General features: G+C 39.7%; 1 protein-coding gene across 1 annotated transcript in view; it reads left to right on the top strand.

The window, feature by feature from the left end:
* Positions 1-26095, top strand: part of LOC128690736 (voltage-dependent T-type calcium channel subunit alpha-1G) — a 181199-nt gene that overhangs the window by 43404 nt on the left and 111700 nt on the right. Inside the window, exon 2 of the mRNA XM_070088481.1 lies at positions 19172-19323. Coding sequence (XP_069944582.1) covers positions 19174-19323 — 150 coding nt within the window. The 5' untranslated portion in view covers positions 19172-19173. The remainder of the gene's footprint in view (positions 1-19171; positions 19324-26095) is intronic.

The raw sequence follows: 26095 nt of genomic DNA, 5'->3' as shown, positions 1-26095 counted from the left end.
TTAGAAAACATTCAGCGTAGGATGACTAAATTAATACATAGCATTTGAAATCTTCCTTATGAAGAAAGATTGAAGACTCTTAAGTTACATTCACTTGTTAGACGAAGAATGAGGGGAGACCTGATAGAAGTGTATAAGTGGAAGATAGGTATTAATAAAGGGGATATTAATAAGGTCTTGAGGATGTCTCTCCAAGAGAGAACCCGCAGTAATGGATTTAAATTAGATAAATTTAGATTTAGAAAGGACATAGGAAAGTATTGGTTTGGAAATAGGGTAGTTGATGAGTGGAACAGTCTACCTAGTTGGGTTATTGAGGCTGGGACTTTGGGTAGTTTCAAATTTAAGTTGGATAAGTACATGAGTGGGAGGGGTTGGATTTGAGTGGGACTTTCACATCAGAGCTTATTTCTTGGGTGGGATTGAAAATTGGGTTGGGCAAACGTTTTGTTAGTGGGATGAATTGTAAAGGACCTGCCTAGTATGGGCCAACAGGCCTCCTGCAGTGTTCCTCCTTTCTTATGTTCTTATGTTCTTATAAATGAAGAAAAAGAAATTGGAATGACTTATGCAGCAAGTAGCGCCACCAAACAGTACCAGCAGGTTGTGTGGCATCCCTGGAAATTTGAAATTATGCTAGCCAAAATTAGTGCCGAATAACTGAAGGAACCGAATAATTGATTGCTGGATTTGTGATGGCGGTCCTGTAATAATAATAATAATAATCACCGAGTCTCATTGTACTCACTCACAAATTATGTACTTAAAAATTCTAGCGGCTTCAAATCTAGCAGGAGAGAGCTGGTAGACCCGCATGTGAGAGAATGGGTCTGTATGGTCAGTGTGCACAGTATAAAAAAAAAATCCTGCAGCACACAGTGCATAATGAGAAAAAAAACTCTGACCGTGTTTTTAGATTTAAACACCAATTTTGTGGTGTATTTTCATATAGTATTCTTGTTTTCTTGGTCTCATTTGATAGAATGGAAAACATATTATCGAAATAGAAGTGATTTTGATTGGTTTTACTATGAAAAGGATCTTGAAATGTAGCTCAAAGTGGCAGTAGTGTTTGATTTTTACCTGTGTTCAAGAATAAACAAATGACGTCATTGTCCAATAAATGTCCAACTAGCCATTCTAATACACAGTCACGAATGGGTTGATGTTATTTATACAATTATTACAATGCTGCAGTAGTCTGCATAACAGTAAATCTTCTATTTTTTGTGTGAACAAAAATTCAAAGTAGAAAGCAAGAGTATTATTACAGGGGCCAGGAGATGTGAGTGGTGAACAGAGAAAATGTTATTTTAGTGCCAGGAATGTCTGCACTGTTCATTCTGGACCCTATTTTAAAATTTACATATTTTTTAATTTGCATGAAATTGGCCAAATTGCCAATTTCTGACCACTTTATTGGGTAGTTGAAATTGGTAAATGGGTGTTTTCTTGTACTCAATCGATAGAATAAATGGAGTTTTAAAGAAATAGCTATGAATTTGGTGGACTGGAACAATAGAAATGGTCGAAAATAGGGCTCAAAGTGGGCAAAATCGCCAATGCATAAATGTCGCCAAGGTCGCTAACTTTGCGAGAGTGTAATTTCTTAAGTTTTCCATCAAATTTTGTACTTTTGGTGTCATTATCATCGGGAAAAGATTCTCTTATCATTTCATAAGAATTTTTTTTTTTTTTTTTAATATTTTGTGACACCAGAAGACACTTCTGGATTTGGGGTTGTGACAGTCCAAGGGTTAAAATATGAGAATTTATTGTACTTAGAGCATTTACTTATGGGGTTTTGAGGCTAGGGGAGTAACTCAGTAAGCAATGATATTGTAGGTAAAGTTAAGTACTGAGTATTTTGTTTTGCGTGAGTAGGTGGTTTTTAAGAAGTCTTGAATTGATGTACAGACAGGGTTCCTTTGGTATTCACTGGTAATGAATTCCATATTTTTGGGCTCTTTATGTGCACTGAGTTTTTACATAGTGTGAGATGGACACTGGGAACATCAAAGAGTGATCTGTGTCTTGTATTATGGTCGTGTGTCCTGTTAAGGTTGGCAAGAAGTTTGAGTGGAGGGTTTATATTTGAGTGTAGTGTTCTATGTATGTAGTAGGCACAATAATATGCATGGATGTTCTTTATGGTGAGTAAGTTTAGACTTTTGAATATTGATGGAGTATGCTGTCTGGAGTGGGAATTTATCATTGTGACTGCAGCCTTTCGCTAGGTTATTAATGGTCTGAGATGATTTATTGTTGTTGAGCCCCATGCACAAATTCCATAGGTGAGATAGAGATAAATGAGTGAGTGATACAGGGCAAGAAGAGCTGGTTCTGGAACATAGTACCGTATCTTTGATAGTATGCCTATGGTCTTAGAAATTTTCTTGGAAATTTGTTGTATGTGTGTCTTAAATTTGAGGTTACTGTCAAGGTGGATTCCTAAGAATTTTCCCTCTGTGAGTCTTGTGACAGGTGATCCATTTATCATTATGTTAAGTGGAACATTTGTAGCTCTCTTTCCAAACTGAATGAAATAGGGTTTGTCAATATTGAGAGTAACTTTGTTAGTCATTATCCTGGTAGGTATTTTCTGTAATTCGGCATTTACAGTGTTGACTAGTATGACTGAGCTTGGGTGAGAGAAGATGTATGTAGTGTCGTCTGCAAATAATATGGGTTTGAATAGTTGAGATGCATTTAGTAAGTTGTTGATGTAAATGAGAAAGAGAAGTGGGGCAAGTTCACTTGCCTGTGGGACCCCGACTGTGGTTGTGTGGAAGAGTTAGCTTCGTTTGTGTACACATATTGACTTCTGTTGCTAAGGTATGACTTTAGGTAGTTGAGGGAGTGCCCTTTTATACCATAGTGTGTTAATTTTATGTGCAACCAATCATGGTCAACTGTATCAAAAGCTTTATGTAAATCAGTGAAGATTCCCAGTGGGACTTCTTTTTTCTCGAGAGTGATGTATATTACCAGGAGTTTACCTGGAGAGAGTTCTGGGGGTCAGTGCCCCCATGGCCCGATCTGTGACCAGGTCTCCTGGTGGATCAGAGCCTGATCATCCAGACTGTTACTGCTGGCTGCACGCAATTCAACGTACGAGCCACAGCCCGGCTGGTCAGGTACTGACTTTAGGTGCTTGTCCAGTGCCTGCTTGAAGACAGCCAGGGGTCTATTGGTAATCCCCCTTATGCATGCTGGGAGGCAGTTGAACAGTCACGGGGCCCTGACACTTATTGTATTGTCTCTTAACGTGCTAGTGACACCCCTGCTTTTCATTGGGGGATGTTGCATCGTCTGCTGAGTCTTTTGCTTTCGTAGTGAGTGATTTTCATGTACAAGTTTGGTACTAGTCCCTCTAGGATTTTCCAGGTGTATATAATCACATATCTCTCCCACCTGCATTCCAGGGAGTACAGGTTCAGGAACTTCAAGCGCTCCCAGTAATTGAGGTGTTTTATCTCCGTTATGCAGGCCATGAAGGTTCTCTGTACATTTTCTAGGTCAGCAATTTCACCTGCCTTGAAAGGTGCTGTTAGTGTGCAGCAATATTCCAGCCTAGATAGAACAAGCGACCTGAAGAGTGTCATCATGGGCTTGGCATCCCTAGTTTTGAAGGTTCTCATTATCCATCCTGTCATTTTTCTAGCAGATGCGATTGATACAATTTTATGGTCCTTGAAGGTAAGATCCTCCGACATGATCACTCCCAGGTTTTTGACATTGGTTTTTTGCTCTATTTTGTGGCCGGAATTTGTTTTGTACTCTGATGAAGTTTTAATTTCCTTTAGCATGTGTATAATAGCTTCATTCGTGTTTTTATTTGGCCTGAATCCAAACTGACGGGTTGAGTATGTTGTGGGAGACGAGGTAGGAATAGATTTGCCTATGAATTAATTTTTCAAAGATTTTAGAGAGAAGGAGTAAGTTAGATATTGGCCTATAGTTATTCAGGTCTGCTTGATCTCCCCCTTTGTGGATCGGGTGACCCTTGCTGTTTTGAAAATTGATGGGAAGGTTGAGGACTTGACGGATTTGTTAAAGTGTTGCAATAACTGGTGACAGTACTCGAGAAGTTTTTTTTGTACATAAAAGGTGGCAAGTTATTTAAATCTCCTGCCTTTTTTTAAGTGTGTTGATGATGAGTAAGACTTCTGTTGGGTTGGTTGGAGCTAGGAATAGTGTATTTGGGTAGGTGCCAGTGAGGTAGTTTTTTGGTGGGGTGTTTGAGCCTGGGATTCTGCCCGCTAGGGGTTCATCTGGTTTTGTTAGTTTGATTGATAAGAAAGAGATGATTGTGGATGTTATGAATGAAAAGAAGCTGGATGTCCTGGCTATAAGTGAAACAAAGCTGAAGGGGGTAGGAGAATTTCAGTGAGAAGAAACAAATGGAATTAGGTCAAGGGTTTCTGTTAGAGTTAGAGCTAAGGAGGGAGTAGCTATAATGTTGAAGAATAAGTTATGGCAGGAAAAGAAGGAATATAAATGTATAAATTCAAGGATTATGTGGAATAAAATAAGAACTGAATGTGAAAAGTGGGTTATGCTAAGTGTTTAATGCAACTGGAGAGGAGAGAAGTGTAGAGGAGAGAGAGAGAGAGAGAGAGAGATTTTGGGAAATGTCGAGTGAGTGCATGGGGCAGTTTGAAACAAGTGAGAGAATACTTGTGGTTGGGGATCTCAGTGCTAAAGTCTGTAAAAATGTTCTAGAAGGAGTAGTAGGTAAATTAAGGGTGCCAGAGGTGAATGAAAATATGGAGCTTTTAACCCTTTGACTGTCGAAGGGCCCAATTCTGAAGTGTCTGCTGGTGTCGCAAAATATTCGAAAAAAAAAAAAATTATTTTTTCTTATGAAAATTTTAAGATTATTTTTCTGATTGTTTTAGTCCCCCCAAAAACTTTTTCCCATGAGTACTTACCGAGATATAGAGTCCTGAAGTTTGCTGAAATTGATCTGTAAGTGGCAACAGCGGCGACTGCCGGTCACCCGGTAAACTTTGATTTACTTGTATTTGATGGTTTCTTGCTTTTTTCACTATTTTATTTTTTCACATAACTTTTGTGGCCTGTGAGACCAAATTATTGTGCAATGTTCAAATATACACTCGTTGAATGTAACACAATTATAGCAAAAACACTCGTATCATTATAATGTTGCTAAAACTTGTTTACACAAACAAACAATGTAAACAAATGTTTATTACGATTGTTTTATAATATATATACATATATACAATCACTGGACACTTTTCTAGAAGTGCTGCAGCTTGTGGAATTCTTTGAAGCATGGGTATAAGCACAATGGTGTCTTACACTCCTCACACATAAAACGAGTGTCTCTGCGTTTTTGTGGGCGTTTTGTGGTATGTCCACAGACAAAACACCTCTTCTGAGCATTTTTCTTGGCAGTAGTAGCAGGCAGTGGTATGGGGTAGTGATCACCAGGCCTCAGACGAGAGGACGTGTGTTGATAATTTCGTGGGCGCTGGTCTATTGCAGGTGTTGTTTCTTGGTACTTGAATATTATTTGTCTGATGACTGACAAACAAAATTCACCATATTTGGGTTTGTTCTTGGTCTTCAACTTATACATATTATAAGCATTCAGCATGGAAATGTCAAGAAGATGGAAAAACAGTTTTATATACCACTTATAACTCTTGCAAACACAGTCAGCAAACCCAATCTGCATGTCACATTTGTCCACTAAGCGCATATTGAGGTTATAATCCATCACAGCTGCAGGTTTTACAATGGGTTCATTGGTCTCTCTATTCTGCTTGCCAGTGTCTACCATTTCGTGTCGGTGAACTGATGTCAGCAGTGTGACATCATGTTTGTCATGCCACCGAAATGCCATGATGTCATTGGCAGCAAACACCTGCACTTCACCTCTACAACTGCCAGCATCGAACCTAGGCATATGTTTACGATTTCTACGCACTGTGCGACACACATCTGTCATGTTCACTCGCAAGAAATCACTGAGTATAGGGCTTGTGTACCAGTTGTCAGTATATAAAATATGCCCCTTACCAAGATATGGCTCCATCATTGTTCTAACCACATCACCAGAGATACCCAGTAACTTCCTGGTATCTTCCATTGTTTTACCGCCAGTGTACACAATTATATCCAAAACCAGACCAGTTTTGCAATCACACAGAACAAATAACTTTATACCAAAGCGTTTCCTCTTGCTTGGTATATACTGCTTGAATGAGAGTCTTCCTTTGAACAAAATCAAAGACTCGTCAATAACAAGCTTCCTGAAGGGATAAAAATACATACAGCACTTTTGTTTCAGGTACATAAACACACGTCTGATCTTATATAACCTGTCGCTTCTGTCAGGCCTGGTTTTGTCTGAAAAGTGTAACATACATAACAGTAACACAAATCTATTCACTGGTATAACGTCACTGAAAGCAGGGGTTGAAATCAGGCGGTCTGTCGCCCAGTATGTGTTGACACTATGCTTATACACATGTGGCATAAGCATTATTGTGGCAAAGAACAGATACATCTCTGCCACAGTTGTGTCCTTCCACTGGTGTAGGCATGATCTTGGTGACAGAATAGTGTTTGCCATGGTGTACTCATAGTATGTATTGCTTTCCCTGACAATAATGTCCATCAGGGGTTCATCAAAGAACAACTGAAAGCATTCCAGTTCAGTGGGATTGTTCCCAAGTGTATATGATGGCCGTATTCCACTTTGTCCTCCATCAAAGTCATGGGGATTGGGAACAAACTCGTCATCTTGCTGCCAATCCCAGATGCGGTCAGCTGGTGCGTTCTGGATATTGTAATGTGGTTGTGGTTGTGCAGGTTGTGGTTGTAGGAGTGTGGGGTCGGGCGAGGCTGGTTGTAGTTGTGCAGAGTCAGCAGCGCAGGTAGTAGCGTGGCCCGCTGCTGGTGTCACATGACTCATGCCACCATCACTATCACCACCACCGCCTGCTGCCTCACTCACATCATTTATACCCATCATAACAATATCGTCATCTTCACTATCAAGACGTGGTGTAGGGCCACGGGATGTGCTCCGAGATGTACTCCTTCCTCTTGGAAGAGCATATGGCACACTACCAGACCGCATGCGACGTCGTATATACTGCCGCTTCACTGGGGAATATTCACCCTCACTGTCACAACTAGAACTGCTTTCAATAACCTTGAAATCACTATCACTATCACTTGCACTGCTCACATCTGAGTCTTGTACACGGGCAAATAGTTTCCTCTTTCGTCCTGGTACAGGAGAACATGAACAAGCCGGCCCAGCACCAGAGGTGGAAGGTTGTGGGTCATCTGGGTTTTCATCACTAATTATATTATCCTGGGTAATTTTCTCGGTCACACCCGCTTCAAAACCAGGGAATTCACTTTCACTGACACTATCATCACTGTTTGAGCTATCACTTGGGAACAAAAGACCTCCAATCCACCGAGGAGTGAGGAACTTCTTACCGCGAGGCATGGTGAAAATGGACTACCAACAAGGCGTTCCCACAATGCACCGCTGAGTCCTAGATTTTTTTCACAGGGTGCACACCAACCACTGAGACCCATTCTCTCTCGTGTAGGCCTACCAGCCCTCTCCTGCTTGATTTGAAGCCGCTAGAATTTATGCGTATAAATACGTCAAACACGGTATCTCCCATGACGTATATATACGACCGCGACAGTCAAAGGGTTAATTGAACTATGTGTAGAAAGACTGGATATCAGATAGGAGGGAGAGAGAGTATGGAGGAGGTGAATGTATTCAGATATTTAAGATGGATATGTCAGCAGATGGGTTTATGAAAGATGAGATAAATCATAGAATTGACGAGGGGGAAAAAAGTAAGTGGTGCATTGAGGAGTCTCTGGAGACAAAGAACTTTGTTGATAATAGTAATCATAATAACAAGTTAATATTAATAATAATAATAATAATATTTTTGACATATATGTTTGTACAAAAGAATATAATAGTTGGGTGTACATGCCAAAAGCCCCTTTGTATACAGAACATTTCAGGAAAACTTAAAATTAACTTCAGATTAATAAGGCAATAACAGTGCATATGGTTATGAGATGAGTTACAATGAATACAAGAGAATTGTCACAAACACACTGACAGGTGGACATTTACACCTGCCTTGGTCATTTACTGTTGTCTTGGAATATATACAAAGTATTTATAGGTCCCAGCAATGTTTTGGATATGTGGAAGTATATAATAATAATGAGAAAGAGGAAGAGGAGGAGAAAGAGGAGGAGGAGGAGGAGGTGGTGGTGGAGGAGAATAAGAATATGTAATAATAATAATAGGTAACAATGAGTTCCCGTGAAGCATGAAAAAAAGTCCACCCCTGACAGTGACATGATAAGATGAGATAACATCTGATATGAGCTGATGTTTGATGAGCATACACGAGGGTGGGGGAGAGTGCAGCAGATAAGAAAAGATTAGAGGTGACATTTAATGAGCATCGCCCTGCTTTGTTTTCGCTGGTACACAAACATGTCTGTCTCTCTATTTGTCTGTCTGTCAAGCTCCCTGTCTATTTGTCTATCCGTCTAGCTCTCTGTCTCAGAGAGAGCTACAAGACTGCATCATCACGTTTACTCACATCTTCAAGCAGAGTATAGCACTTTGTCTGGATTTTTTGGGTTATCCTAGGTAATTTACACTATGTATACTTGCATTTATGTATACCTGTGAGACAGAGATAGACAGACAGATTGAAAGAGATAGACAGAGACAGACACAGATAGATAAAGACTGATAGAAACAGATAGACAAAGACATAGACAGAGATACAGAGATCGACAGACCTTAAACTTGGGGTTAACATCACTTTCCTCTTAAAAGAGGAGTGTTAATATGACATTACATCAGTGAATCCTTGGTGTTTGCCGCACTGTTTGCTCTAGCTGAGGCTCAGTTTAACTGGTGCTCCCATAAGGTACTAAGTGGTCCCTGATTTGTTAATACTGCGCACACCAAGTGTTAACCCTTAAACAGTCCAAACGTATATATACGTTCTTACGCGTAGTGCCCCAAACGTATATATACATTTTATTTTTCCTGCCTTCAAATTTGGCACAATTGGCCTGAGATGCTTTGTCAGCATAGAATGGGTCCTAACACTCAGTGTGCATGGTATTAAAAAAATCTGGGACCACTTAGTACCTTGTGGGAGCGCCAGTTAAACTGAGTGCCAGGTAGAGCAGTGTGGCAAACACCAAGGATTCACTGATGTAATGTCATATTAACACTCCTCTTTTAAGAGGAAAGTGATGTTACCCCCAAGTAGAGGGTCTGTCTATCTCTGTATCTCTGTCTGTCTTCCTCTGTCTATCTGTGTCTGTCTCTATCTGTGTGTCTCTGTCTATCTGTCTCTATCTTTGTCTATCTGTCTCTGTATCCCTTTCAATCTGTCTCTCTTTCTATCTATCTCTGTCTCACAGGTATACATAAATACAAGGGTCGCTCCTGGCTGTCTCAACTATTGGATCACTATGACAAGGTCCTAGATGCACTAGAAGACAAAAAGAATGCAGATGTATTATATACAGACTTTGCAAAAGCCTTCGACAAGTGTGACCATGGCGTAATAGCGCACAAAATGCGTGCTAAAGGAATAACAGGAAAAGTTGGTAGATGGATCTATAATTTCCTCACAAACAGAACACAAAGAGTAGTAGTCAACAGAGTAAAGTCCGAGGCAGCTACGGTGAAAAGCTCTGCTCCACAAGGCACAGTACTCGCTCCCATCTTGTTTCTCATCCTCATATCTGACATAGACAAGGATGTCAGCCACAGCACCGTGTCTTCCTTTGCAGATGACACCTGAATCTGCATGACAGTGTCTTCCATTGCAGACACTGCAAGGCTCCAGGCAGACATCAACCAAATCTTTCAGTGGGCTGCAGAAAACAATATGAAGTTCAACAATGAGAAATTTCAATTACTCAGATATGGTAAACACGAGGAAATTAAAACTTCATCCGAGTACAAAACTAATTCTGGTCACAAAATAGAGCGAAACACCAACGTCAAAGACCTGGGAGTGATCATGTTGGAGGATCTCACCTTCAGGGACCATAACATTGTATCAATCGCAGCTGCTAGAAAAATGACAGAATGGATAATGAGAACCTTCAAAACTAGGGATGCCAAGCCAATGATGACACTCTTGTTCTATCTAGGCTGGAATATTGCTGCACACTAACAGCACCTTTCAAGGCAGGTGAAATTGCTGACCTAAAAAATGTACAGAGAACCTTCACGGCGCACATAACAGAGATAAAACACCTCAATTACTGGGAGCGCTTGAAGTTCCTGAACCTGTATTCCCTGGAACGCAGGCGGGAGAGATACATGATTATGTACACCTGGAAAATCCTAGAGGGACTAGTACCGAACTTGCACACGAAAATCACTCACAACGAAAGCAAAAGACTTGGCAGACGATGCAACATCCCCCCAATGAAAAGCAGGGGTGTCACTAGGACGTTAAGAGACCATACAGTAAGTGTCAAGGGTCCGAGACTGTTCAACTGCCTCCCAGCATACATAAGGGGGATTACCAATAGACCCCTGGCAGTCTTCAAACTGGCACTGGACAAGCACCTAAAGTCGGTACCTGACCAGCCAGGCTGTGGCTCATACGTTGGTTTGCGTGCAGCCAGCAGTAACAGCCTGGTTCATCAGGCTTTGATCCACCAGGAGGCCTGGTCACAGACTGGGCTGCGGGGGCATTGACCCCCGGAACTCTCTCCAGGTAAACTCCAGGTAATACATAGTGTTAATTACCTAGGATAGCCCAAAAAATCCAGACAAAGTGCTATACTCTGCTTGAAGATGTGAGTAAACGTGATGACGATGCAGTCTTGTGGCTTTCTGAGACAGAGAGCTATACGGATAGACAGATAGATGGGGAGCTTGACACAGACAAATAGACATGTTTGTGTACCAGTGAAAACAAAGTGAGGGCGATGCTCATCAAATATCACCTCTAATCTTTTCTTAACAGCTGTACCCTCCCTCACCCTCGTGTATGCTCATCAAACGTCAGCTCTTATCAGTTGTTATCTCATCTTATCATGTCACTGTCAGGGGTGGACTTTGTTTTTCATGCTTCTAGGGAGCTTATTATTACCTATTATTACGTGTTATTCTCCTCCTCCTCCTCCTCCTCTTCCTCCTCTTCCTCCTCTTCCTCCTCCTCCTCCTCCTCCTCATCCTCTTCCTCCTCCTCTTCCTCCTCCTCTTCCTCTTCCTCTTCCTCTTCCTCTTCCTCTTCCTCTTCCTCTTCCTCCTCCTCCTCCCCCTCCTCCTCCTCCTCCTCTTCTTCTTCCTCTTCTTCCTCCTCCATTGTATTCCTTGTACTTCTCTGTATCATGTTCAAATTAATAAATAAATAAATTGTTATTATATACTTCCACATATCCAAAACATTGCTGGGACATATAAATACTTTGTATATATTCCAAGACAACAGTAAATGACCAAGGCAGGTGTAAATGTCCACCTGTCAGTGTGTTTGTGACAATTTAAGTACAATTTCAGTACCTAATACTAATGTCAGAACAAAGATTGGTTATAAAATGACAAGAACTACTACAAATTGTAATTATCAGAACATAAAAATTACTTAAAATAATATGAAAAATAGAAAAAAAGGTATATCGGCAACACTTCTGCAAGCGGCAGGACTCAATGTTGCTGTCACATGAGCATTCAGTGCCAACTTCTTGGCCTCATATCTCAGTAAGTACTGACCCTAAATTTTTTTTTTTCTAAAATACTTTAAAAAATGTGCTCTTTTTTCTATAAAAAAAAAAAAAAAAATTTATCAAAATATTCGGGGCGCTGAGTGAGCGAATGTATATATACGCTTGGACCGTTTAAGGGTTAAGACCCATTCTATGCGAACTAGGCATCTCAGGTCAATCGTGCCAAATTTGGAGGCACGTATATATACATTTGGGGCACTATGCGTAAGAACGTATATATACGTTTGGACCGTTTAGGGGTTAAATTCACTCTCAAAGTTTTCAGCCGCACGTTTGTCTGAACTTGCTGCCTCACCATGCCTTACTACACTATGTATGTCACTATGCTTCTTAAATCTGTCAAACCAGCCTCTGCTGGCCTTAAATTCACTAACATCAGCACTGGTTCTGGACATTTTCTTTATAAGATCAGCAAGCAACTGCCTTGCCTTCTCACAAATGATTGACTCTGAAACACTATCACCCGCTAACTGTTTATTGTTGATATGCACCACCAACAACTTCTCAACCTCTTTGACTGTTTGTGATCTATTTTTGGATAATGTGACAACACCTTTTGCAACATCAGCTTCCTTGAGTTCTTTTCTCTTTGCCAGTATAGAAGTGATAGTTGATTTGTTTTTGCTGTGCATCCTGGCAAGCTCCCCCACACAAACACCACTCTTGTATTTTTCTACTATCTCCTTCTTCACTGCTATGGTGTTCCTTAATTTCTTTACCACAGGGCCCATCGTGGCTTATTTCACAGTCACAATTAATGGCTGGCTGGCTGGATGGATGGCTGTCTGGTTGAATGGCTGGCTGCCTGGATGACTGCCTAACTGGCTGGATGGCTGAATGGCTGGCAGGATGAGAGCGCAGGGTAATGTTCACTCAAGGATAAACAACGCTAGACTGGCTCATGATGCCTGTGCAAGCAGGTGCGCAAGTGCGGGTGGGTGGACAGGTCTTGTACGTCAGCCAAAACCTGGGGCAATGGCCGAAACGCAGGATAAAATTTGGTCAAAAAAGCGGTCGAAGCCCGAAGCGGCTGATTCTCAGGGCGGCCAAATCCCGGGGTTTCACTGTACAGTGGACCCCCGCTTAACGATCACCTCCAAATGCGACCAATTATGTAAGTGTATTTATGTAAGTGCGTTTGCACGTGTATGTTTGGGGGTCTGAAATGGACTAATCTACTTCACAATATTCCTTATGGGAAAAAATTCGGTCAGTACTGGCACCTGAACATACTACTGGAATGAAAAAAGTTCGTTAACCGGGGGTCCACTGTATTTGCTATTCTTCTGTCATATCTCTTACTAACACTTTCCAGTCTCAAATTCATTTTTTTTTTTAACATCCGTTTCCTACCGAGGCAGGGCGACCCAAAAATAAAGAAAACCTCAAAACAAAGAGAAAACTTTCATCATCATTCAACACTTTGACCATCACTCATACATAATCACTGTCATAAGAACATGAGAAAGAAGGAACACTGCAACAGGCCTACTGACCCATGCGGAGCAAGTCCATCCCCCCTTCCCGGATTAGCCCAATAACCCACCCAGTTGGGTCACCTCCACTCAAGGAAGGAGCACGGCACCAGACCCAGCAGCAGAAGCTAGTCAGGTCCAACTCACACCCACCCACACCCACTCATGTATTTATCCAACCTATTTCTAAAACTACACAATGTTTTAGCCTCAATAACTGTACTCAGGAGTCTGTTCCACTCATCCACAACTCTATTACCAAACCAGTGCTTTCCTGTATCCTTCCTGAATCTGAATTTTTCCAACTTGAAACCATTGCTACGAGTCCTCTCTTGGTTGGAAATTTTCAGCACGCTATTTACATCCCCTTTATTTATTCCTGTTTTTTCATTTATACACCTCGATCATATCCCCCCTAATTCTACGCCTTTCTAGAGAGTGCAGATTCAGGGCCCTCAGTCTATCCTCATGGGGAAGATTTCTGATACATGGGATCATCTTTGTCATCCTCCTCTGTACGTTTTCCAGAGCATTTATATCCATTCTGTAATACGGTGACCAGAACTGAGCAGCATAGTCTAAATGAGGCCTAACCAAGGATATATAGAGTTGAAGAACAACCTGAGGACTTCTATTATTTATACTTCTAGATATGAAGCCAAGAATTCTGTTAGCTTTATTGCGAACACTAATGCACTGTTGTCTTGGTTTTAGATTACTGCTAACCAGAACTCCTAAATCCTTTTCGCAATCAGTAGTATTAGGATCTACATTATTTAGTTTATATGTGGCATGGTTATTTAACTGTCCAACATTTAGAACTTTGCATTTGTCAATATTAAACTGCATCTGCCACTTCTCTAACCATTGCATCAGTCTATTCAAATCATTCTGGAGTGCTCTACTGTCCTCATTAGAATGAATTTGACGGCCTATTTTGGTGTCATCAGCAAATTTGCTTAGGTTGCTATTTATTCCCTCATCTATGTCGTTTATGTAAATTGTGAACAACAGTGGGCCCAACACTGACCCCTAAGGAACACCGCTTGTGACGTGCCCCCATTCTGATTTCTCCCCATTTATGCAAACTTTCTGCTGTCTATTTGTCAGCCATGCCTCTACCCAGGAAAAAATTTCTCCTCCTATTCTGTGTGCCTTAAGTTTCCTCAATAGCCTCTGGAGTGGAACTCGATCGAAGGCCTTACAGAAGTCAATATACACAATATCATATTCATTACCATGATCTACCTCCTCAAACACCTTAGTGAAAAAATTTAGTAAATTCGTAAGACAGGAACGCCCCTTTGTAAAACCATGTTGAGATTCATTAATCAATCTGTACCTATCAAGATGGCTACGAATTGATTCGGCAATTATTGATTCCATAAATTTTCCCACTATGGAGGTAAGGCTTATTGGTCTATAGTTCGAAGTCAAAGACCTGTCACCTGCCTAGTAAATAGGTATTACATTTGCTATTTTCCACTTATCAGGCACAATGCCAGTTTGTAGTGATATGTTAAAAAGATTAGCCAAAGGTATGCTAAGTTCCTCTTTACATTCCTTTAACACCCTTGCAAACAGTTCATCAGGGCCTGGGGATTTGTTAGGTTTTAGTTTCTCTATTTGTCTGAGGACCATGTCTCCAGTTACCGCAATTGTACATAGTTTATTGTCCTGTTCTATATAATCTATTATTTCAGGAATATCGCTAGTATTTTCCTGGGTGAAAACTGAGAGGAAGAAGGTATTGAGAATTTCACACATATCCTTATCACTGTCAGTGATCTGACCGAGTTACTCTTAAGTGGGCCAATCTTGTCCCTAATCTTACTTCTGTATACCTGAAAGAACCCTTTTGGGTTAGTCTTTGAAGCCCTTGCAACCTTAGCCTCATAATCCCTTTTTGCTTTCCTTATTCCTTTCTGTATTTCCCTCTCTAATTGAATATATTGATTTCTTAACTACCGATCCCCTCTTTTGATATGCCTATATATGCCTCTCTTTTGACCAGTGAGATGTTTTAATCTATTGGTCATCCATTCAGGATCATTTTTGTTAGATCTAATTTCCCTACTCGGAACAAAAGTTGTCTGGGCAGCTAGAACTATGCTCTGAAAAATGTCATATTGGCAACCAAGATCACCTACCTAACCCATAGTCAGGACATCCCAATTTAGCCCACCCAGGTAATTTTTCAGTCCCATGAAGTCGGCCAAGCGAAAATCTTGGACAGAGATTTGATTGCAGTTATCTTGGTAATTCCATGATATATTGAAACTAAGTGATTTGTGATCACTTTCCCCAAGCTCATCATTTACCTCAAGATTATTAATTAGTGAATCTTTGTTGGCAAGAACCAAGTCAAGCAGACTGTTTCCTCTAGTTGGTTCTGTCACAACCTGTTCTAAAAAGCAATCCAGAACCGTATCAAGAAAGTCACTAGACTCAAGATTTCCTGTCATATTGTTCCAATCAATTTGTCTAAAGTTAAAATCTCCCATTATCACAGCATTTTCATATCTAGATGCCTTATGAATTTCGTCCCATAACAGCTTACTGCACTCCCTATCAAGGTTTGGGGGCCTATAAATCACACCCAAAATTAATTTGTCACGTCCATCGAGAAACTGTAGCCAAACAGATTCAGCATTCGATGTTTCTAATCATATATCATGTCTAAGACAACAGTTTAAATTTTCTCTGACATACATCGCCACTCCACCACCCTATCAGTGTGGAATAGTTTATAACCCTGTATGTTGCATTCAGAAGGCATTTCTCTATCTTTCAGGTTGAACCAGGTCTCTGTTATACCAATAATATCTATATTACCTACACTTGCAAGTAATCTTAGCTCATCTATCTTATTTCTTAGACCCCTACTATTTGTATAGTAAACCTTAAGGGAACTAGTCACTCGTTGCCCCCTACTATCTCTCTTTGTTTGTTGATCAGTTGATTTGCCATTGCTAGCAACTTTATTTTGAATATTGTCTTTTAAACATATCCCTGAGGTATCCCGGTAATAACTGCTGTTTTTAACCCTAATGCTGCAGCCTGATTGTTTCCCACAAACACCCATACCTCTATAATCTGTCAGTTTAAATTCCTAGACAAGTCATCAATTACCCTCTCAATTGAATTGGCTAATGCAACCACTCCATCCGCAGAGAGATGAACCCCATCCCTTGCATACATATCACATTTGCCAAAGAATAGGTCCCAGTTATCAATGAATGGGATTTCAAGTTCCTTGCAGTACCTGTCTAGCCAGCAATTTATACCAATTGTCCTAGACATCCATTCATTGCCCACTTCCTTTCTAGGCAAGATGCTACATATGACTGGGATCCTTCCCTTAGACCTAACTACTTCTATGGCTGACCTGTACTTATCCAGCAGCACCTCTCTCCTGCTCTTCCCAATGTCATTACCCCCAGCACTAAGACAGATAATGGGCTTGTTCCCATTACCTGCCATAATATTATCCAACCTGCTGACTATGTCACCAACACCAGCTCCAGGAAGGCGCACACTCTGTCTGACCTTTCTGCCTCTGTTACAATATGCACGGTCCATATATCTTACCTGAGAATTGCCTACTATTAAAATATTCTTACCTTGATTAGCAGGGGAATCAGTGGTACCTTCATCCTTACTAGCCACTGAAGTACACTCGTCTTGGAGAACAGAGGATCGATTTCTTACCTTCACATTTTCTCTTTTAACTCTCCTCATCTTCCTTCTTCCTGAACTGTGAACCACTTGCCACTTAAAGTAGCTGCCACTATCACTGCTGGTGACCATTCCTTCCTTACCAGCTAAATCCTTCTCACACTAGCTCCCAAACTCATCTATGCGAAGCTTCAGCCTCCTATTTTCCTCCTCAAGAAGTAGAATCTCCTTCTTCAACACTTGAACTAGATACGAGAGCTTAGATGTCCCTCCAAACTGCCAATATCCCAAAGCCCTCCTTTAAAGTGCAGACATTGTACTTCCTATTTCCAGGACTCAAGTCCAGCTAACCACTTTCTCTGAATCCCTTCACAAAATATTACCCTGCTCACACCGCAACAGCTCATCAGGTCCCAAAATCCATTCGTCTTCATTCACTCCTATCTAACATGCTCACACTCACTTGCTGGAAGTCCAAGCCCCTCGCCCACAAAACCTCCTTTACCCCATCCCTCCAACCTTTTCGGGGAAAACCCCTACCCCACTTTCCTTCCGCTACAGATTTATACGCTCTCCAAGTCATTCTACTTTGTCCAAGTCATTTCTACTTTTTTTCCTATCAGAAGTCCAACAGCTTATGCAGTATGAAGTAAAGTAGTTCACAGACTGGGAGAGTACATGGAGTTTGACAGTCATTATTTAAATGTGCAAATTCATGTGCTGTCAGCTACTGCAACCAAACTGATTCTTATTGACCTTGTTGCTGTCTTCAAATGGCAGAAGCTTGCTTTCAGTAAAGTCCAATTCTGACCTGAAAACATTATATAAATATCTATGTTTTTCCTGTGTGAAATGTCTGGAATCATAAAAAATGTATCTGGAGTGGACTTTGGGATGAGGTAGGAAAATCAGTATGTCAGGTTTTGAGGTTTTGCAGTGCTTTTATACGCAAATTGATAAATTTTCATGCAGTGTATAATGCCACATGCCTCTTCCTTTAGGAAAACTGATATTTTATATATTAGTCTTTGAATTGCACTGGACCTCTCTTCTCCATTGCAAATTTACTAGAGGGTAATCAACAATATCCTCACCAAAATATGTTTGCCTCTTTGATGTCAGCACTTGGTTCAGTACTGTAACTTTGTACAGTAGCCTTTATTATGATGCTTTTCCTGTTCCTCTCCTGATTCCCTGCTTCTTCTTTTAGTTAATTGTAAAACTGCATATCACAATTCAGTGATTACTAAATTTTTTTTATTAACTCATCGGCCGTTTCCCACCAAGCCAGGGTGGCCTGAAAAAGAAAAACTTTCATCATACACTCTGTCATTTTCATAATTTCAATGTAATCTTGCAAAGAAATAAATTTTGTTTGTACATGCTCTAACCTGAGCCTCACTGTCCTCGTAGAAACTTTTCACCGCTTTCAATAACCTACCTCCTATTCCATACATTTGCAACATCTGCCACATTGCATCCCTATCCACCCTATCATATGCCATTTCCAAATCCATGAATGCCACAAAAACCTCTTTATCCTTATCTAAATACTGTTCACCTATGTGTTTCACTGCAAACACTTGGTCAACACAACCCCTACCTTTCCTAAAGCCTCCTTGTTCATCTGCTATCATGCTCTCCGTCTTACTCATAATTCTATCAATAATAACTCTACCATATGCTTTACCAGGTATACTCAACAAACTTTTTCCTCTATAATTTTTACACGCTCTTTTGTCCCCTTTGCCTTTATACAAAGGAACTATGCATGCTCTCTGGCAATATTGCAGGTTTTCTCTGGATCCTCCCACATTTACTTCATCAGACATGTTACAGCAATCTTCCCTTTAATACTTTTTCCTCTATGTCTACCAATAATGATGATAAAATAATGTAGGAGATATAGCCTCTGCTTCTGTTCATTTCATTGCCATAAGCAAATCTCTGGGTCTTGACCTCCACACAAAATCTAACCTTTTATCAAATGGGTTAACTACTGTTCATCATTCTTGTATCACTTTTCTTTTATTGGATATGCTGTACAATACTTTTATTTGTGTTATACAGTACTACATATATAATACTGCAATTTCAAATATTCTGAATTTCAATTTTAAGCTACTTTTAATTATTAAAATGTTTTTTCTTATGTATTGCATAATAAATTTATTTAATGACTATTAACTTTATTTCTTTTTGGGCAGAGATGCGTGAACCACCATACTACAGTCATTACTCCAGGGCTCGCCTCTTCATCCACAACATTGTCACTAGCAAATATTTCGACTTGGCGATTGCAGCAGTCATTGGCCTTAATGTTGTTACAATGGCGATGGAATTTTACAAAATGCCAAAGGTACGCTTGCTTTTAAAAATGCATACACAGTACAGTGCAGTCTCTGCCCCCAAATTTGTGGGAGTTTATATTTCTAGAGATCCTGAAAATCTAGAATTTCTCTAATATGGTTACTATCACATTTGCAATGTTAGAATATTTATTTTAAAGTCAAAGTGAATTATAATTAGGGTACATTCAGCTCACCAGGTGCCTTTGTCAAGCCTTGTTGGCTTGGCAAAGCTCCCAGTATGCTAAAAGTTACATGAATATATATTGAAACCACGTTACCATGGTTGTTTAACATATTTGTAGATGGGGTTATAAAAGAAATAAATGCTAAGATGATGGGGAGGGGGGTGGGATTAAATTTTGAGGAATCAAATACAAAATGGAAGTTGACACAGTTACTTTTTGGTAATGATACTGTGCTTTTGGGAGATTATAAAGAAAGGTTGCAAAGGTTAGTGGATTAGTTTGGGAGGATGTGTAAAGGAAGAAAATTGAAAGTGAACATAGATAAGAGTAAGGTGATGAGGGTATCAAACAAGTTAGGTAAAGAAAAATTGGATATCACATAGGGAAGGAGTATGGAAGAAGTGAATGTGTTCAGAGGTTAACCATAGAATTGATGAGGAAAAAAAGGTGAGTGGTGCATTGAGGTATCTGTGGAGACAAAAAACGTTATCCATGGAGGCAGAGAAGGAAATGTATGAGGGTATAATGGTACCAACACTCTTATATGGGTGTGAAGCATGGGTTGTAAATGCTGCAGCAAGAAAGAGGTTGGAGACTGTGGAGATGATGTGTCTAAGGGCAATGTGTTGTGTAAATATTATGCAGAGAATTTGTAGTGTAGAAATTAGGAGGAGGTGTGGAGTTAATGAAAATATTATTCAGAGGGCTGAAGAGGGGTTGTTGAGGTGGTTTGGTCATTTGGAGAGGCTGGAGCAAAATAGGGTGACTTGGAGGCTGTATAAATCTGTAGTGAAGGGGAAGAGGGGTAGGGGCTATCCTAGGAAAGGATGGAGGGAGGGGGTAAAAGAGGTTTTGTGTACAAGGGGCTTCGACATGCAGCAGGCATGTGTGAGCATGTTAGATAGGAGTGAATGGAGACGAATGGTTTTTTGGGACCTGATGAGCTGCTGGAGTGTGAGCAGAGTAATATTTTGCAAAGGGATTCAGGAAAACTAGTTAGCTGGATTTGAGTCCTGGAGGTGGGAAATACAATGCCTGCACTTTAAAGGAGGGGTTTGGGATATTGGCTGCTTGGAGTGATATCAAAATTGTCATATCTAGACACATCTGCTAAGACAGTGATTATGTGTGAATGATGGTGAAAGTGTTTCTTTTTTGGGTCAACCTGCCTTGATAGGAATTGGCTGACATGTTGAAAAAAAAAATACTGTTACACTCACAGAGCTCATGAAAAATCAAAACAACTATATTGTGCCAACAAATTCAATCATATTAAAAAAGAGTAAAAAAAGGCCTGGTAAACACCTTAAATACTGCTCACTAGTAAGTTTTCCATACCTAAAGAAATAGTTTTGACTAAACTTAGTGAACCTTCCCTCCAAGCCTTGGAGACAGTAAACAAATTAAATTAATTTTTCTCAATTATTGTAATAACAAAAGCCAGCAAAATTCTTCTGCTCACACTATCAATCAATCACTCAATCAAGTTTATTCTCTATAAGGATTACAGTGTGGGGTTTACAGATTTTGAATATTGTGTGGTTTACATATTTTAAAATACTAATTACAGAGGGGACCACCAGGACACCTAGCATGGCTAGGCATTTTGGGCAGACTTAGATTAATTCTAAAATTTAAATTATTACAGATTATGGTTTGAAGGCTAAGTGACTACATCATAATTTGTGAGTTTAGCACTGTGAATGCTTTTGTTTTGGCACAATACAAAGTGTCTATATTATAGTATCATAGGCAAACTTATGACTAGTTAGGATTCATTATTTTAAGATTAAGATTCGTATTTCTGCGTTTATAGTCAATGGGTGAGTGAGTGTAAGTGTGAACCACCAGGTGGTTTACATGTAGTTAGTTGACGGGGTGTATCAGGGAGATAAGATGTTTTCTAACTGTAGTTTTGAAAGTGATGAATGTGTCTGCAGTTCTAGAGTTTTCAGGTAGGGGTGTTCCAGATTTTAGGCCCTTTGACACACATTGAATTTTTGTAAAGGTTTTATTTATTTATTTTTATTTTTATTTATAAATTTTAGCATACATACAGAGGTACAAAAAAATACAGGTAAGAGCAGCATGCCAAAGCCACTTATATGCATAGCATTACGGGCTGGCTTAAAATTAACTTAAGATTAACTAAGCAATGATGAAATCAGTGATAAGACATTATTGTAAACAGATAACTATAAAATACAAATGAGTATTACAAAGACAGGTCATGTGGTTGCATGCATTGCTGTTCATTCAGGTAGTGTATTTAAAAAAAAAATAACAAAGTTAGGTTTAACATTTGTGTGATATAATTGTGAGTAACATTTAGGATATACAATTTATATGGTTCAGTTATTCAGTATTTATTTGGTTTTGAGTGAGTAAGTGAACTTTGAGAAGAGACTTGAATTTATAAACAGGTAGTGTTTCTTTTATATTTACAGGTAATGAATTCCAGATTTTAGGGCCTTTTATGTGCATTGAGTTTTTGCATAGCGTGAGATGGACATGAGGAACATCAAAGAGTGATCTGTGCCTTGTATTATGGTCATGTGTTCTGTTGAGGTTGGCAAGGAGATGTTTGAGGGGAGGGTTAATATCAGAGTTAAGTGTTCTATGTATGTAATAAGTGCAATAATAAGTATGGATGTTTTGTATGGTGAGTAGGTTGAGTGTTTTGAATATTGGTGGAGTGTGCTGCCTGTAGTGAGAATTTGTTATCATTCTAACTGCAGCCTTTTGTTGGGTAATTAGTGGTCTGAGATGGTTAGTTTTTGTTGAGCCCCATGCACAAATTCCATAGGTGAGATAGGGGTAAATAAGAGAGTGATAAAGGGCCAGGAGGGCTGACTGTGGAACATAGTCGAACACGGGGAATGTCATAGAGATGTTTGTGTCTAGTGTTATGCCTGTGGGTCCTGTCACAACTATCAAGAAAGTGTTTTAGGTCAAGGTTAATATTGGAATTTAATGTCCTGTAGATGTAGATTGCACAGTAGTAAGTGTGGATGTTCTGAACAGGGAGTAAGTTTAGATCTATGAAGAGTGGGGGGGTGTGTTGCCAGGGATGGGATTAATTGATTCTTACTGCGGCTTTTTGGTGTGGGGTGGGAGCACTGGCAACTGCAGTGGAGGGAGCAGTTAGGACTTTAAACTAGGAATAGTTAGTGGTATGGGTTTTGGCAGGAAAACAGTGAAGTCCCAGTGTAGTAATATTACGAGTTCTAGGGGAACTAGTAATAATAAGAACGAGATAGATATTGAAAAGCCAGGGACCTTGGGTGATAAGGACAGTAATAGGTTTAGTAGAAAAATAGAAATGAGCAGGAAGGGTAAAGAGAAAGGAGAGTCTTTCAATGTTTATTATGCTAATTGCCGTAGTGCTAGGAATAAGATGGACGAGTTGAGATTAGTTGCTAGTGTAGGTAACATTGATGTATTTGCCTTAACTGAGACGTGGTTTAATTCAAAAAGTCGGGACATGCCTGCGGAATGTCATATTCAGGGTTTTAAATTGTTCCAAGAAGATAGAAGTATTGGGAGGGGGGGTGGGGTGGCATTGTATGTCCGAGATCGCTTGAACTGTTGCATAAAAACGGGTATTAAGTCTGAAGTAACACATACAGAGTCTGTTTGGATAGAATTTTCCGAGGGGCATGAAAAACTGATTTTAGGAGTGATATACCGTCCCCCAAACTTAGATAGGGACCAAGGGAGACTACTATGGGAGGAAATTGTTAAGGCCACAAGGCACGATAATGTAGTAATTCTAGGAGACTTTAACTTTAGTCATGTTGATTGGAATTTCTTGACTGGGAATTTAGAATCATACGACTTCTTAGAAGTATTTCAGGATTGTTTTTTGAAGCAGTTTGTGACAGAACCTACAAGGGGAAATAACCTGCTTGACTTAGTTATGGCAAACAATGAATCCCTTGTTAATAATTTAGAAATTTCAGAGGAACTGGGTGCTAGCGACCACAAATCAATTACATTTAGCATTGAATGGAAGTACGATAGTAGCGATAACTCAGTAACAGTCCCAGATTTTCGCTTAGCAGATTACGATGGGCTTAGAGAACACTTATCATCTGTTGACTGGGGTAACGAAGAGAGCTATCAATATGACAGTTTTCTGAACACTATACATGCTGCTCAAAGAGCGTTTATCCCATATAAAGAAATTAGATCAAATAGAAATGACCCAAAATGGATGAATAATAGGCTCAAATATCTACTAGGGCATAAGAAAGGAATTTATAGGCATATCAAAAGAGGTGAGGGTCATCTTATGAATCAGTATATTGATATTAAGAGGGACATTAAAAAGGGGATAAGAAAAGCTAAAAGGGACTATGAAATTAAAGTTGCTAGGGATTCTAAAACTAACCCAAAAAGTTTTTTCCAGGTCTATAGAACAAAAGTTAGAGATAAGATAGGTCCCCTTAAAAATAACTATGGGCACCTTACTGACAAAGAGAATGAAATGTGCTTGATTTTAAATAATTATTTTCTCTCAGTTTTTACACAGGAAGACACTAACAGTATTCCAGTAATTAATTTTTACAGTGGGCTAGAAGAAGATAAATTATGTAACATCACAGTCAATAGTGAGATGGTTGTGAAGCAGATAGACAGACTGAAGCAAAATAAGTCGACGGGTCCTGATGAGGTTTTTTTCAAGGGTTCTTAAGGAATGCAAAATGGAACTCTGTGAACCATTAACTAATATTTTTAATTTATCTCTTCAAACAGGTGTAGTGTCTGATATGTGGAAGATGGCTAATGTAACTCCTATTTTTAAAACAGGGGACAAGTCGTTACCGTCAAATTACCGCCCAATAAGCCTGATCTCAATTGTAGGCAAATTACTAGAGTCAATTATAGCTGAGATTATAAGAAGCCATCTCGATAAGCATAGCTTGATTAATGATACTCAGCATGGATTCACAAGAAGCCGGTCTTGTCTAACTAATTTATTAACTTTCTTCAGTAAAGCTTTTGAGGCTGTTGACCACAATAAAGAATTTGATATTATTTACTTAGATTTTAGTAAGGCTTTTGATAGAGTTCCGCACCATAGACTGTTAAAGAAAGTGGCAGCTCATGGCAGTGGGGGAAAAGTGCTCTCGTGGATCGAGTCATGGCTCACTGACAGGAAGCAGAGAGTGTGCATAAATGGGGTTAAATCCGAGTGGGGATCTGTAACAAGTGGCGTTCCACAGGGATCAGTCTTGGGCCCGTTGTTGTTTATAATATATATCAATGATCTTGATGAGGGAATTACTAGTGATATGAGCAAATTCGCCGATGACACAAAGATAGGTAGGATAATTGATTCAAACGTAGATGTTAGGGAACTTCAGGAGGATTTAAACAAACTCTATTCTTGGTCAGAAAAGTGGCAGATGCAGTTCAATGTAGATAAATGCAAGGTTCTGAAGCTTGGGAGTGCCCATAACCCTAGTACTTATAAGTTAAATGATGTAGAACTTAGCCATACAGATTGCGAAAAGGACTTGGGGGTTATGGTGAGCAGCAACCTTAAACCAAGACAGCAATGCCTAAGCGTACGTAATAAGGCAAATAGATTACTGGGATTTATATCAAGAAGTGTAAGCAACAGAAGTCCAGAGGTCATACTGCAGCTTTATACATCATTAGTAAGGCCTCACCTAGATTATGCAGCTCATTTCTGGTCCCCGTATTACAAAATGGACATAAATTCGTTAGAAAACATTCAGCGTAGGATGACTAAATTAATACATAGCATTAGAAATCTTCCTTATGAAGAAAGATTGAAGACTCTTAAGTTACATTCACTTGTTAGACGAAGAATGAGGGGAGACCTGATCGAAGTGTATAAGTGGAAGATAGGTATTAATAAAGGGGATATTAATATGGTCTTGAGGATGTCTCTCCAAGAGAGAACCCGCAGTAATGGATTTAAATTAGATAAGTTTAGATTTAGAAAGGACATAGGAAAGTATTGGTTTGGAAATAGGGTAGTTGATGAGTGGAACAGTCTACCTAGTTGGGTTATTGAGGCTGGGACTTTGGGTAGTTTCAAATCTAGGTTGGATAAGTACATGAGTGGGAGGGGTTGGATTTGAGTGGGACTGTCACATCAGAGTTTATTTCTTGGGTGGGATTGAAAATTGGGTTGGGCAAACGTTTTGTTAGTGGGATGAATTGTAAAGGACCTGCCTAGTATGGGCCAGCAGGCCTCCTGCAGTGTTCCTCCTTTCTTATGTTCTTATGTTATTATTGGCTTTAGATGTGTGGCTGCAGTTAATCCCCAATCACAAATAGCATAGGTGAGGTATGGATAAATGAGTGAATGGTATAGTGTGAGAAGGGCAGTTTGCGGCACGTAATACTATCTTGGAGAGGATCCATCTAGAGATTGCGTCACTGATAACCACCCAAGCTCACTGTATATATCCCAAACTACTTCAGCTGAGGTTACCCCAATATAATTTTTTTTATTTATCATGTCAGCCATTTCCCTCCAAGGCAGGATGACCCAAAAAGAAAGAAAAAAAACTTTTATCATCGTTCAACACTTTCACCATCATTCATACATTATCAC

Source organism: Cherax quadricarinatus, chromosome 24 (assembly GCF_038502225.1).
Source record: "Cherax quadricarinatus isolate ZL_2023a chromosome 24, ASM3850222v1, whole genome shotgun sequence".
In the NCBI taxonomy this organism is placed as follows: Eukaryota; Metazoa; Arthropoda; class Malacostraca; order Decapoda; family Parastacidae; genus Cherax; species Cherax quadricarinatus.
Note: the sequence above shows the minus strand (reverse complement) of the source record. Positions and strands in the feature narration are given on the sequence as shown.